Raw genomic sequence first — 14,602 nt, 5'->3', positions numbered from 1 at the left:
AAAAAAGGTCTTGTTGAAGAGAATTTTAAAGACAAGGTTGAGCATACCTGATGACTGATAACACCTTGTTCCTTTCACAGTGAGTACACAGAGTCGGTCAACAGACTCAGGACTAATTTAAAGTAGACATTTGAAGTCAGGCATGACATAGTCCTCTAATGCAAATAGAGGAGGAATCCAGTGTGACTGTGACTGACTACCAAACATTTAACTCTTATTATGGATGTAGATTAGAATGCAGCAAGAGAAGTTCATGAAATAATCAGCCTAATTTGTCCTCAGAGATACATGTAGATCTCCATCAGTGACTGATCATGATTGATATCAGAACTATAAGACACTGTAATGGCTCTAATCTATACCTCCATCAGCTGTTGCCTGATCAAAATCTGTGAGACTGATTTGGTTTGAGTCTGCATAAAAAAAACACTCTGCGACATTTTATTCCTTATTGTTCCAGTTTATCTCAGATCACATATCAGCTGCTGTATCAGGTTTTGCAGGAACTTACAGAAGCTTGCACTTTTTGGAGTGAGAGTGTAAAATAATCCTGGATCTAAAAATGGCAAGAGGTGTTTTTGTCCGGATCCATTCACAGTTTTCTCTCATCTTGGGGACCTGGCCTGTCTATACCATCTCCAACACTCCCAACTGCCACTGCTGAGAAAGTAGTTCAGGAGGAGGTGAGTCAGGTACATTTGGGACTTGATCTGTGCCTGCTTTTATCACCTGTCCTCTTTCCAGCACTCTCACTGATCTATCCTCAAGCCTAATTGCGTCTGCATAGTCTCCTCTGTGGCTTTATATCTGTCCATTATCGGCCCTGTCCAATTTATCTCCACATTTCTTCAGTGCACCATGTCTGCTGAACAAATCCCTCTGTCTCTGTAGAGCCGCTCAGAGTGATCCCACTGTGAGTAAGAATACACAGAGGAGGGAAACAGAGGGAGAAGTGAGAGGGGCTTCTGCACTCACAGACGGGGAGTTTGGCCTCTCTGATACTTGAACAACCCCCCCTGCAGTGTTAAAAATAACCAGCTCTTCATCTGACTGACCAGACAGACTGGGGGCTTTGAGGGAGTATTATCGCTCTGGAGGTTGTACAACAAGGAGACAGACAGAAAACACACACACACTCGCACACACACACAGCAACAGATAAAGGAAAAGAAAGCAGGACAGATACAAAAAGAAAACACTGGTATGCAGATAATACACAACGAGGACAGAGCGGATACAATCATTTTCACCAACAACTGGGAAAAAAGTTTGATACAACTTTGATTCTTTTTGGACATTTTATCTTCTTTTCAACAATCTGACATTTTGCAGCTGAAACGAGTTGCTTTTTTGCTTCGCTTTGACCACATTTTTTACACCAAATAGTTAATAAATCAAAGATATATTTTTTTTCGACAAACTCTTCACAAAAATGTGATTAATAAGACACCTCATTATACTGTGGTCGCAAGCATAGACGGATTATCATGACCACGGGCCCTGGGCACAAACTCGCAAAGGGCCCTATACAAACGCAAATAGGCCTAGTACATGCGCATTGCATGTACCCTCATGTAGCACAAACATTTGGCCACACAATAGCGTGGGGCAACCCACAACCATGCTGCATTAGCATCCAGATCCCCGGGAGGCAGCGATGTAGCACCAGCCCTCAGCTAAAAGTGTCACAATCACCCTCCACTTGCATTTTGTCGAGGATATTTGATGTAACAAAGCGACATCTTTCTTTCTTTAGTTTTAGTTTTGCTAACCCGCTGAGCAAACATTTCTAAAATATTATTTTGACCGATTAATAGAAAGTTAACGTACCTCGCAACCTACGTCATTACGTCTATGGAATTTACTCGCTAAATTAAAAAAGATAAAAAATTATTCAAATAACATTGTCAAAATAACATTTATTTTCAAAACAAAAACACTTTACACATAAAAAAAAAGATATTAATTCTTAAGGCCTCGGGCCCCCATTGGCTCAGGGCCCTGGGCATGTGCCCACTTTGCCAATGCAGTAATCTGTCTATGGTTGCAAGAGTAAAAGCTGAAACGAAGATAGTTTTAGAATTTGTGTTTAATGAAGAAGGCCAACTTAAATGTTTATCATTTTTTAGGGTTTTTAGAATAATTTCGTTCCCTTTTAAATACGTTTGGAATGAAACTCGTCAGATTGTATAGGCCTAAAATTTTTTCACTCAGTAAAGTTAAACAAAGAAAATAGAAGGTTATATTGACATTTTCAATGAATAGAGGATACGGCATGAACTATGAAGAATAATTCATGTATAATATCATAATACATGTTTGTCCCCATTCAATCAGGCTTGTCTTACATTAATCGATTTATATTTTCCAGGTAATTTATCCCAAGATGTGAGTCAGATTAAATGTCTTATTTTATCTGTATAAATGTTGTACTTCATGCAAGAGGCACATGTGCTATTAAGGCAGTGTACATGTTATGATCTGCGTAATCATTCTACCTATCCCTGATACTGGTAGCTGGCGATTATACTCTGGTGTTATGATGAAATATAGGTTTAAGCTCTTTGTTTAATAATTCAAGAGTGATGCAATGCAAATGAAAACACGATTGCAAAACCGATTACACTGTAAATCTCCCCGGGTAAGCTGCTCTGCTGCAAGCACCGTGGATCCCTGTTTCGCTATGATATGACGCCCTCTGGTGGCCAATGAGAGAAGTGCAATCACGAGTGGCACAGCGCAAATAGTTGAAAAATACAGTCGTTTATTCAACATATACAATATTACACGTCTGTTTGTGGTTCCTTTACAGACCATAGTAACGGTGATGGTACATTTTAAGCCTACAGAAATGTAAAAAAAATATTTGAAGAAGTTGTGTTGTAAAAAAAGGATATAAAATGTGTCTTGTTGAATAATAGAAAATAGTAGCCCTTTTGAAATATATTTACAATATACCCATAGGTGATACAAGGCAAACACTTCAACACTGTTAAAATATGTACAACTAAATAGCTCAGTGTGTCTGTGTGCAGATTAAAGCTGTTAATTCCATATGATTTAAATATGTTTACACAACAGATAATATGCTTTGGTACGAGCATGATATTACTTACATATTCCTGTATTCAAAGTAAAAGAAAAGGAAGGCTCTCTGATTTTTATACCTTTGGTCATTGTGGTAAAAACCCCATAAGTGCAATTTTACTGGATATCAAAGAGGGATAAAATGACATGCTGCTCCTCTGTTAGATTAACCACTCTGTCAGGAATATGAGACAATAAAGAATAAAACCCTGTGTGTGCAGAACCACCTATGAGTTCGTCAGTATTAATTCTTCTGCAATACAAATGTCTAAAATCTACATTTATGTCTTTATGCTTTCTCTTTAGGGGCCAGATATATGGCAGATGAAAATTAGGCTTTGCATGAAACATAGCCTCAGGCGTGAGCCAGTCTAGACGCTACTGCTTAAAGTCATATGGTTTTAATCAAATGCAGTGACTGTGTGAGTCATTAGCTCAAAATATGCTAATGATATGCATCCCGTGCTGTTGGAATGTGGTAAAAAAAAAAAAATCCCTTCTGGCCTTTTTTTTTGCAATCTTGTGTCCCTGTTTCGTCCTGCCGCTCTGCTCTAGACGTCCCGCTTGAGTTTCTCGATGCTGAAGTCACTTTCATTATCCAGTTTAGAGAGCGTCTTCCTCACGCGCAGGGCTGTGAGGCGGGCTGGGGGGCTCTGGTACCAACACTCCTTCATGATCTTCACAATGGCAGTCAGGATCTGGACACACAGAGACAAATGTTAAAAACCACTCGAATTTTAATTGCCTTTGAAAATGTAATTGTACTTATGTGTATGTTTGTGTTTGTGTGTGTGTATTATTAGATGACCTACAGGGTGGGAATGGAGCCTGTTGTGCAGACATGGCCTCTGCTGGTCCACACACACCACCTTCTTCATCTCCTCAAAGCTAGGATCTAAGGGCACCTGGTCAAAGAAGGGAGGACGGTATTCTTCCACAATCCCTGAAACAATCCAAATAAAAAAAAACAACAAATGTTTTATCTTACGGTAAGCAGAAGAAAAACTATCCCAACAGCAATCTTGGCTGTAGGATTCAGTGGTGGGAAGGTGAGGTGAGAAAAAGGTTGCCTGTAACTTTAAGAACTGTCAGAAAGCTCATCATCAATCTCATGAGTAGATAACCCTGTGATGTATCTCCTCATACATTTCAGACAGACATACATTTATCTTCATACAAGGCCTGAAATAGCACACTTGGAAACAGAGATAGTCTGCAGTGGGAGTTTTGTAAAGTATGTTTGACTAAACAAGAGAGCAGGGAGAGATATCAAATCCCTGGCGACTACACTGGGATGGAGATCTGCTGCATGGCCTGCTGGGTGTGTGTATGTGCGAGACGACAGCCACACAACTATGGACGTCTACTCGTTTGTGTGTGTGCATGTGGATACTGGTGCATGGATGTGTGCATGCATTTTACAAATTGTGTGCACGGGCATCTGGACTATGTACAAGTGAGTGCTGACACCAGATAAGACTGTTTATAATTACTGCAGCGCTAATCATGAGAGAGGATAGTAGAGACAGACACAGACTAGGAAAACACTGGAGTGCTGAGAGATGAGGACTAACTGCCTCTTGTGTACACATTTCCAGAGCCGGGCAGACATGACACACAATTTCAACATGATGTGGCTGGCTGGATTGGACGTAATGTTTGAATAAACATCTCTGCAAATAAAGGCAAAATAATGCTGTTTTCTTCTTACCATTGACAATGGTACGCCGTGAAATTTCCCAGAAGACCAAGCCAAGGGCCCAGATATCAGTTTGCTTGTAGGACTCAAAGACGTCCATACGAATGGTCTCGTCCAGCACCTCAGGGGCCATGTAGCGCTTAGTCCCCACACGAGGGTTGTTGCCCACATCGAGGTAGTCGTGGGACTGAGAGTGTATCACAGCCAAACCTGAGGAGAGAGCAGGAAAAGAGCACAGACGCAACATTTAATCTTGGGAAATCTACCAAATTTAACTCACCAACATAGCATGATATAGCTGTTTCCTGTCAGCATTTATTGTGACTTCTCTTATCTGTCCCTATCTAACCCTCACCTAGGTCAGCGATGCAGCACTGTCCGTTGCGCTTCACCAGGATGTTTCGACTCTTCAGGTCTCGGTGTGCGATAGCCGGCTTTTCCTGGGAGCTGACAATCTCCGTGTGGAGGTGGACCAGACCACAGGCGACAGACAGGCACATCCTCAGGCAGCTCTCAGGCTCCAGGTTGCTGTACTGCAGGAAGTCGTACAGCGAGCCAAGCTCATGGAAGTGGGTGACGAGCCACAGCTGGGTGCTGGAATTCTTGGATGTCATGTCAGAGGCTATGAAACCTAAACACAGAAAAGGAGATAACACATTTTTAATCTTTAATCGGCACAGAAAAAGGATCACACAAATAATATCTTTGGCTCTTTACCGAGTATGTTGTCGTGTCGCAGCTGCACAGTGTTGTATATCTCTGTCTCTCTGAACCAGGACTGCTCGTCCCTGGAGGAGAAGATCTTGACCGCCACACTCTCCCCCATCCAAGTCCCCCTCCACACCTCCCCATACCTGCCTTTACCTGGAAACAGAGTGACACATTATTCAACTGTAAATAAGCAAAACAAAGCCAGGAAGAGCTGCAGTATAGAAGAAGGAGACTCACCAACACATTCGACAAGTGATATTTGTCTGGCCATAGTCCTTTGGACCAGATATGGCAGTCCTGTCCCACTCCCTGATGTACAAAACTCATCAAAGATATCCTGGAGAACGACACAAAGACACTCAAAACTCAAAAAAATGGAACATATTTGAACATCAGTGTGTCTTGTCTGATCAAACGTCTCTTACGCCGTATGTAGGGTCATCTCCACTAGGAACCTTGAGCATCGTGACATCATGGTCTTCTGCATTTCTCAGTCTGCAGTGTGCATGTCGGAAGCGCAGGAACAGCACCAGGCCGCACACACTGGCAGTCGTGATCAACAGCAGCAAAGACACAGTGATCCACAGCTCCGGACGGCTGACATCTGGAGGCGTTGTTGTCGTGTCTCCAACTGGATACACAAACACACACATTTTTGACTTTGTGCAACTAATTTGCTAAGTGACCACAAGGGGGAACCAATTACTATCTAGAGGAAAGCTTAAGCAATGTCTGTGGGTACTGACTAAGGTCTGGAGGTGGTGTGGTGAAGGTGTTGCACAGATTCTTTTTGCAGCACTGGACAGACAACTGCTCCAAGCGGCCGGAGCACTGCTCCCTGAAGTGCGATGCGGAGAAACAGCCCCTCTCCTCGTAGCCGTCCAACCAGGAGTAGAAGCAGACGTACCCTCTGCAAGTTCCATTTATGCATGTGTTCTTTTCATTCTCACATGTGCACAGCAGCTTCCTGTCCTCTTCGGATTCTGAAGCACAGGGGAGTGAACACAGACAGTGATGACAATAAGATAAACAAGGTACACAGGTATAAAACTACCTTTATGATTGGATGTGAGCATAAATCAGCAGTTACAAGTTGATAATAAATTGAGAAACCCTATATAAAAAATATAAATGCTTAAAGTCATAATTCAAAGAGGAGTAGAAAAGGTCTCGTAAGGAAACCATCGAATTCTTTAGGAGGAAAGCCCAGTGGTTATAAGGTGAGATATATTTATGTAATTTCCTGACAAAACAGGACATCAAATAAATGGCGGACATTATGCAGTTAACAATGACAGGTGTTTTTCTTCATACACTGTCATACACAGGTAGTACACAGTGTACCTGAGTAACAGGAAATGAAACAATAGACAATTAAAAGTCTGAAGGACTTATAAAAGATAATGTTACTTGGGGATTAAGGTACTTTTCATACCTTAAACAGAACTCAGATTTCTGGTACTGAAGAGTTTCTTTGTTTCTCTAACTTGTAATAGAGGTTATCTGATGCCTAATGTGTGTTTAGGAAGTAATGGCCATGCCTGCTGTTAAAGATTAAAGTTGTAATCTCGAAGATCTCAGTTTCGTTCTCTTTAGCGGCACCTATGGCGATAAACGGTAATTGCGGGAGCACACTTCCCAGATATCCAGTGTTGCATGTGTGACGTCCACAGTTAGCTCCGGTTGTAACTCCTGATTTTCCTCGCTGACGGTCGCTTTTCTTTTTAGACTGTTTTCCTTCATCTGAGCATCAAATTTGTTTCTTTTTCTTTGGATTTTTCACTTATTTTTTAAGTTGTATCTGTAAGCAGCCGCATAGCTCCGCCTACCCTCTCTCGCAGACCAACCACTGCTGGGTGATAGAATTTTTCACCACTAGAAGGCAGAAAAATCTGTGACTCCCACTGAACTCCTGTCTCTTATCACCAGCCAAATGTGAGGTCCTGAGCCTTTAAGCTGTGGTTTGGTTAAAGTAGTCTACCAGCCACTCATATACTTTGATTCTGCATTTTCCTGCCAGGTCGGCAGTGTACTCTGCCTGACTGAGCTTGTTTGCTGGAAACAGATTCCTATTGTTTTACACAGGGGGGTTGGTAAGAGCTGTGGGACTTAACAATACAGTCTAGATGTGAGGTGAAGAAACAGACTTACAGCTAAAACCTGTAAGTGAGTGCTTCTCTCCATAACACTGAACATGTTATAGATCTGACTCACCTGCATGGGCTGCAGAGATCCACAGAAGCACCCCAGCTAGCACCACTGTGAGCAGAGCAGAGCCTCCCATCCCTGAAAAACAAGAACGTGATAATTAATAACAGTTTATATAAGGAAGTGATGATAATATGAAAAGTTTAGTCTCTTCATTAGGAACTGTGAAAGTCAGAGATTTCACTTCGCTGACAGAATGTAACTTTATATTGTAGTCAATGAAGAAAAGTGGTTAATGTCTGGACTCTGGCAGAGGAAGCTGTGAGGTCAAAAACAACATTCCCAGGGCCCAGCCTGTCTGCCTGCGTTGTAATTGCATTGGGTGGGAAAAGGGGGCTTAGGGGAAGGAGTCTGTAGCAGCACTTTAAAGTGTGTGTGGCACTTTGCTACCCAGGCTCCAGGCCTGTCGACTCCTCCACCACCCCGCTCGCAGAGTAAATATTGATGGCTGCGCTTCCTGCCAGTGAGTGGCCCCACCCGGCTGGCCGGCGAGACTCAGGTCTGCTCATTGTTTAGGGCTGCACTGCAGAGGGTCACGCAAGCAGGAGGGCCTTTTTTGGCTTTAAACTAGCTTTGGCTAAATTCCTTTTTTTATGTTTATTGTGATATAATTTTAATTGTTTTGTAATCTAGCTGTTTTTTTAAGTAACCAAGGAAATATATGAAGTGGAATTATCATCTGATTGTGTGCAACACTTGAGGTCTCCGTCCTGTAACCTCTGAGAGCAGATACACAGAGCTTTGCCACAGCGGCTTCCTAAAGTCAAAACGGATACAAGGTTCATTGCACTGCCACCTGCCCTGTTTCACTGCATGATGAATGACGCAGGGTAACTAGGAATAAAGTCTTTTGAAGCATAGCATATTCCGGAGGAAATTACAGGTTACACTGATTACCTGTGACACACTTTTCCTACCCTGAAGGAAGACTTTCATGAAAATCAGAGACAAGAGGCTTTAAACTAGCAGAGATGAGTGAAACATCAAAATATTGAGTGTTGCGGAAAACACTTGTAACAGAGGAAAGGAAAAACACTTATCACTCTTGGGAAACAGAAAGTCATCTTTGCATTACTCATAAAATAGAAAAATCTCATACAAAATAAGATTTTGGTTGATTTTCGCTGAAAGAATAAGGACAGTTTGGCTCATTTAACTCCAAACTGCTAATCCAGAATCAGATTAAACTCCTAAAACTCACGACTCAGGTTCAGCCCCAACAATAAGCAGATAAAAATGGACGTATGCCTTTAAATATGGGCTTATTAAAGTATCCTCATAGAAAAAGTTATCATACCTCACAGTGACCTCTGACAGTAACCCTCGTACTGTACGCATCTGGCAGTGGAACTTGCACATGTTAGCAGAAAAGTACGGATATCCTCCTTTAGTTCTGATGCATCTAGCAAGATATATTTAAGTACCAACTACAGGAAGCCTTCACACTACCTTTGTCGGTCAAAAGTCACTGAAGAGAAATCACAAGAGTGAGGGTGTTTCACCCAGAATATGCACTAAAGAGAGTTTCCTGCGTTAATCAAACTGTCAAATCAAATGTAAAATCTCTGTAGGTTTAACATGAGAGATAAAAATGTCTGACAAACTACCTTTACTTTCCTCCCATCAAGCTTAGCTGTGGGGCTCCTGCTCAACAGATGAGAACCACTGCAGAATCTGTCTGAAACCACAAGCCATATTTTACCAAACAGAAACGAGCACTTCCTGTATAATGCAGCCTACATGTCAGCGGCGGTTAATCTGTGGGTCTAGTGAGGGAACAGTCTAAACACAACCCCGCCCACAGAACCGGCTTAATCTCAGTGGAGGAGCATGAACGTATCTTATTTCTCAAGCGATCAGTTTTATCATCCACGGGGTCGCGACAAAGGAAGGAGCCGTAATCACGTCCTCCATCATAGGCGGCCTGACTTGAGAGTCCAGCACACTTCCTCTCTGAGCCTTCTCCTTTGTCTCCATTCTGTCCAACGCTTTAACCGCCTGACCCAAGGGGGAAAAGATCCATTGTCATCTCTTCCTCTCATCTACAGAGCTTTGACTGAGGGAGGCACATCTCTCATTCCATCTGGATGACTGTGCGGTTAGAGTGGTGGATGGTGGGGGACATGGCATAGCACGGCAGCCTCCAACCGCCCCTCTTCTCTGGGCCTCTTCACTTAAAAAAAACTATAACTCTGGAAGTCTCTGGAAAGTTACTTTAAGCAGAGTTACAGTAAAAGGTTCTATCATGTGGTTTAAATAGCAAAAACAACAGTACACTGAGTTTTTCTTCAACGACTTACCCACACATTAAAACATTGTGTTCTTTTTGTGTGTTTAAACTGGTAAAATAAATCAGTAATCCAGTGATTGTGACTGTCTGCTATACAGCGACAGACTGATTGTATCTTCATCTCACAGACAAAGCCAGGCTTGGCAGGCTTTATGGCTCAGTTGCAGCCTGCATGCTCTCACATGCACACCTACGATGACTGCATGTCGGGGGAAGAAAAGGATGGATATGCCTCAGAAATACTGTGCCAACACGTGGCTTTTAAAGAAGTAGAAGAAGAACTGAAAGCATCAAAAATGGGAAGGCTTTGGTATGAGAGTAGGTAACACAAATCTGATGTCATGGACCACAACAGCACCCACCTGGAAAAAGTGACTTAAATCATAACCTATACATAAAAAGGGCAAAGAAAGGCTTTGTAGGATGGGTAAAATATGCAGGGAGGAGAAATACAGTTAGGATTTACACTGATAATACTCAGGCCAGCATCTCCACCAACTTTGCACATTTCAAGAGGTTGAACTTTTCATACCAGATCCTTTTCCGTAAACTACTATGGGGAGTTTTAAACAGGTTATAAAACAGCCTCCATGTTTTACTTAAATTACTGGTCATAACTCTTTAAACCCACTAGATTTTTAACTGTTTATGAAACAGTCTTAATTTAATACTTGTGCCTTTTTATGGCCTTCAAAAGAAAACCACACCATCAGCTAAAAGGCTGGCTACTTCTCATAATTACTGTTACCAAGCGATCAGATCTGTTTCAGTTTAGGATAAATAGATGTGCAATGGGTACTAAAAACATTGTTTCCCTGCGTCAGATATATTACAATTATACATCTTACATTGACACAAATGAACGCATTACCCCATGGCTATGCATTCTGGAAAAAAAGCAGGGTTTAAAAACATAAAAAAGTTTGTACAAAAGGTGGTTCTTTCATTAACTCACTTCCAAAACATATGTACAAGCTAGCCACATGTACAACACTCAATGTACCGCTTTTGTGCACAGTGCTTCTCATAGCTGCTTTAAGCAAACGCTAGGTTAAACCTCATCTGTAAAAGTAAGTTGTTAGCTAATCATAGCCTGACTGATAGTGGATTTTTGAGGCTGATGCCAATATCAATACTTGAGGGATTAGATGCAACAGTTGTGTTGATGGCAGTCTTCAGAAATATGAACATGTTCTGTTAAAGTATGGACAATGTATTAAATGTGGGACAGTTTTATGTTAATTTAAAACTTATCAGTGCTGTACTGAATCTTTATTACCCCAAGCATAGTGTATTTAGCATCTCTGTATTTAAGTTTCACATATAAAGTCAACCAGATATTATATCCCTCTGAAATAAGCTAATATCAGCAAATGTATCAACTAGGTCAATTTATCAGTCAAGGTATTCTTCTTAGATAAATGTTGTGGAAGGAAAGTAACTAAACTTCAGTACTTTCATCGAAGATTTTGATGAAGTTAGCAAGATTAAATCGAAAACCTCGACTTTGGACATTACTTAAGCAGGCTATATTTACTTTAAATTACTTTTCCAAACTGGTAAAGGCAGGCATATTTTATTGTGCAATACAGGGATCAAAAAATGTGACGTGGCTGCCCTGAGAAATAAAGAATCACGGCATATGAGATGTTAAAAAGAACGTCAATATCACAAAAGCTACACATATCTAGGCGTTATGGATAATATATGTTTGAGACGATGTGTTCAATGATGCTCATTTTTCTTTGGCTCAGGTAGGCCATTTCTTGACACCTGTTGGTTCACATCTGGAAACACGTGGAGTGATGTTGGGCGCCGTCAAAGTGACTTAGCGTTTCAGTGTAAGCAAGTTTGACTAGTTATGAAACACGATATGAGCATAAAACATTTACACTGAGAGAAAGCAATGTTTTATACAGTTACCTGATTTCTGCTCGCCTTTTAACATGACAGACGCAAACGCCGCACGTCTCCCATATCAAAGTTAGTTTCAAGTGTCCCACCGTGGCGGAAGTGTTTCAAAAGTAGAAAGTACAGTTAAAAAACAACTGGCTTCATTTCAGGAATGGAGTAAATCGCCTTACTTTTCGTCTAAACAGCTCAGCTGCAGATGTTTCATCCACACAGAGAGCTCACATCCTTTCCTGCTTCGTTCACGACCAACCGCCGTTTCTGGAAAAAGTTCCTTCGCAGTTTTTCCCCTTTGCTTCAAAAACTCAAAACTGCTCTTTCGTTTGACAAAAAGTGAGGTCTCAAAATGTGGAAAGTTAAAATATCTATAAAAAGTAAGTACTGACAGCGGTTTTCAGGCAGGAGGACGACAAACAGCGGGCTGACTCCTATCTCATCTCGGTCCAAATCTGCACTGATAAACCGACAACACGAACCATCGTCGTCGCTTTGGAACCAGACAACACTCCTTCCGCTTCACACGTTAAGGCTCCCTGCAGGTCCTCTCCCATTAAGTAAGAACACGTTTTGTTGTTGTCTATGGTGCCGATCTTACGGCGAGATTACATATTTTTAAATAGTATACTGTCTTGTCCCACCCCTTATTGTCCCGTGCAAAGGGAGCCTGCTCTGCCTGGAATGTGTTCTCATAGCGGTTTTCCTGTTGCTCGCCAAACCTCTCATTTTCCTCTTTCCCCTGTGGACTGCTGTCTGCACTGCACTGACAGGAATGTGCTTCAAAGACCCCACTTTGACACAATAACATTTTTCTGGGCAAAAACAAAGCCTAGCCCACTTTTCACCTCACATTCTTATCAGTTGGGGCCATTAAACCATAATCTTGTTTTCTATACACTCAGAGGACATATAGCTTTGTCCTTCACGTAAGGAACAATGATTAACTTTAACCTTTTTGTTTTGTTTTGCAGGGAATAAAAAGTAAAATTAAAATTGTTTATTGGATAGTTTCTCCTTCGAACCAAAATATGATACAAAAGTAGCCTACAATAATTTTCTAATTCGAAAATTAAAGCTACAATAAGTGATTTTCATGCCAGTCAGGGTCAGCAGAAACAAGTAGGGAGCACAACATTCACACATCAGACAGGCCTTCTGTCTCGCTGAAGCTCCGCCCCCAAATTCATGAGGGTGCGTTTCTAGGGAAATATCTCTTAAAAAGAACTAAAAACAAGCAATATGGCGGAGTCCAGAATGTCTGCTTCTTAAGGCTAAGCTGGCCACAATAAAGAAAAGCAAGTTTTACTGCTAGTAGGCCTAGCTCTGTTCTTGGTGAGGACTGGACATGGAAAGAGTAGCTAGCATAGGTGTACATTGCGCGAACGCTACCTGATTAGCTTGAATTATGTTGTGTGACTTGGCCCTAGATACTTTATTGTGTCCCATTTAAAGAGCCCTGGGTTCTGTATAAAACAGCTGATATTTTTTCAGCACACGCAGTGTCGGATTAGAATCGCATACCCATTTTAAGTCGATTAGCTGATCTGTTAGCAAACAGTTTCAGTGCCAAACAGCTACAGACGATAAAGTAGTTAATTCAGAGTCGTGTTTGGGCCATCTGGTGAATTGAAATCCACCATTCACTCTGTTTTAACTCTGTTTTAGGTTTCTACCACCTTCTTACATGACTCTTTACCTGCTAAATTGTCAGGTTCAATTGCTGACGCTAACTTTGTCTCTCAGTCCAGTGTTATTTTTAGCTGTTTGACTGAAAAACAGCTTCTTGCTGCAGCTATAAAAAGACATTTAACATTATACCTAAACTCACGATAGAAATACGTAAAGCACACATTTTCTTAATGTCATTTGATACATTGCTTTTTGAAAATGGACTATAGCCACTTCTGCTGATACGAGATGACTCCTTCAATGACCATTTTAAGTGTATGTGCACTGGAGGCTTCATGTTCCCATATCACACACGTTTTAGCTTAGCTGCATAAGACCACGACTGACTTTCATACGAGTTGTCATTAAATCATGTTCTTATGTACATTTCCTGAGCTCAGATTTCAGATTAACACTGAAACATATTCCAACTTCACCCTCTAAAGGAGCCACTTTATCCTGCTACTCTGAGTCTATTGTATTTGGTGAGTGTTGAAAGCTTACACATCCCTTGAAACTGAGGTTGACACAATGGGTCTTAAGTGCATTTCTGTTTCAGCAGTTGTGGCAGTCTAAGTGTATCTTAGTTGTCTCTTGTATGCCCGACAGGCTCTGCTGTGTAAAAACGTTTCATTCAGCAGAGCCTGAGATGTCTTCATGTCTGTAATATAAATTCCCCTCCTTGTTCTCAGGCTCTGTAATCTCTCAGTTTTTGGCTTCAGGCTGAAGACACAGCTGGAAGCTCTCACATCAGCTGTCACGTAGAAGAGCAAATTGTTTTCTTTTTATTTATCAGGACTTATTTTTCGTCTCGACTAATCTCTGTTGTTCAAAGAGGCACAGGGTTGTAGTCCCTGTGGGTCTTGTTTTTTTATTATCTACGCGGAGAGAGGAGACGTGATATTGCTTCAACTGGCTTTTTTTTCAAATGCAAATTCTTGATAAAGACAAGACTTGTTTTTACTCCCATTTTAATCTTGAATAGTCAGTATTTTAACTGTGAAAAAAACGCACATTTATTCAAAATGTAA

At 41.3% G+C, this 14,602-nt stretch overlaps 1 protein-coding gene across 3 annotated transcripts; it reads right to left on the bottom strand.

Moving 5' to 3' along the window:
* Positions 1 to 2,763: 2,763 nt before the first annotated feature.
* acvrl1 (activin A receptor like type 1) lies at positions 2,764 to 12,628 on the bottom strand. Of its 3 annotated transcripts, none has more exons than XM_069659775.1 (10): positions 11,919 to 12,628; positions 7,712 to 7,783; positions 6,244 to 6,480; positions 5,923 to 6,128; positions 5,735 to 5,834; positions 5,504 to 5,650; positions 5,142 to 5,417; positions 4,799 to 4,996; positions 3,900 to 4,030; positions 2,764 to 3,785 (listed from the first exon to the last, which is right to left on the bottom strand). In XM_069659775.1, exons 1-10 carry the CDS (start codon positions 11,941 to 11,943, stop codon positions 3,639 to 3,641), a joined length of 1,539 nt encoding a protein of 512 aa, XP_069515876.1. In that variant the 5' UTR covers positions 11,944 to 12,628; the 3' UTR covers positions 2,764 to 3,638. The 3 variants fall into 3 exon arrangements, with proteins under 3 accessions (XP_069515876.1, XP_069515877.1, XP_069515878.1); XM_069659776.1 differs by having other exon boundaries at positions 12,080 to 12,628; XM_069659777.1 differs by lacking the exon at positions 11,919 to 12,628 and adding an exon at positions 9,313 to 9,322.
* Positions 12,629 to 14,602: the final 1,974 nt, after the last annotated feature.

This window comes from Semicossyphus pulcher, unplaced genomic scaffold, assembly GCF_022749685.1.
Source record: "Semicossyphus pulcher isolate SPU_LCO1_2020_fin unplaced genomic scaffold, fSemPul1.0.p SCAF_13, whole genome shotgun sequence".
NCBI classification, from domain to species: Eukaryota; Metazoa; Chordata; class Actinopteri; order Labriformes; family Labridae; genus Semicossyphus; species Semicossyphus pulcher.
Note: the sequence above shows the minus strand (reverse complement) of the source record. Positions and strands in the feature narration are given on the sequence as shown.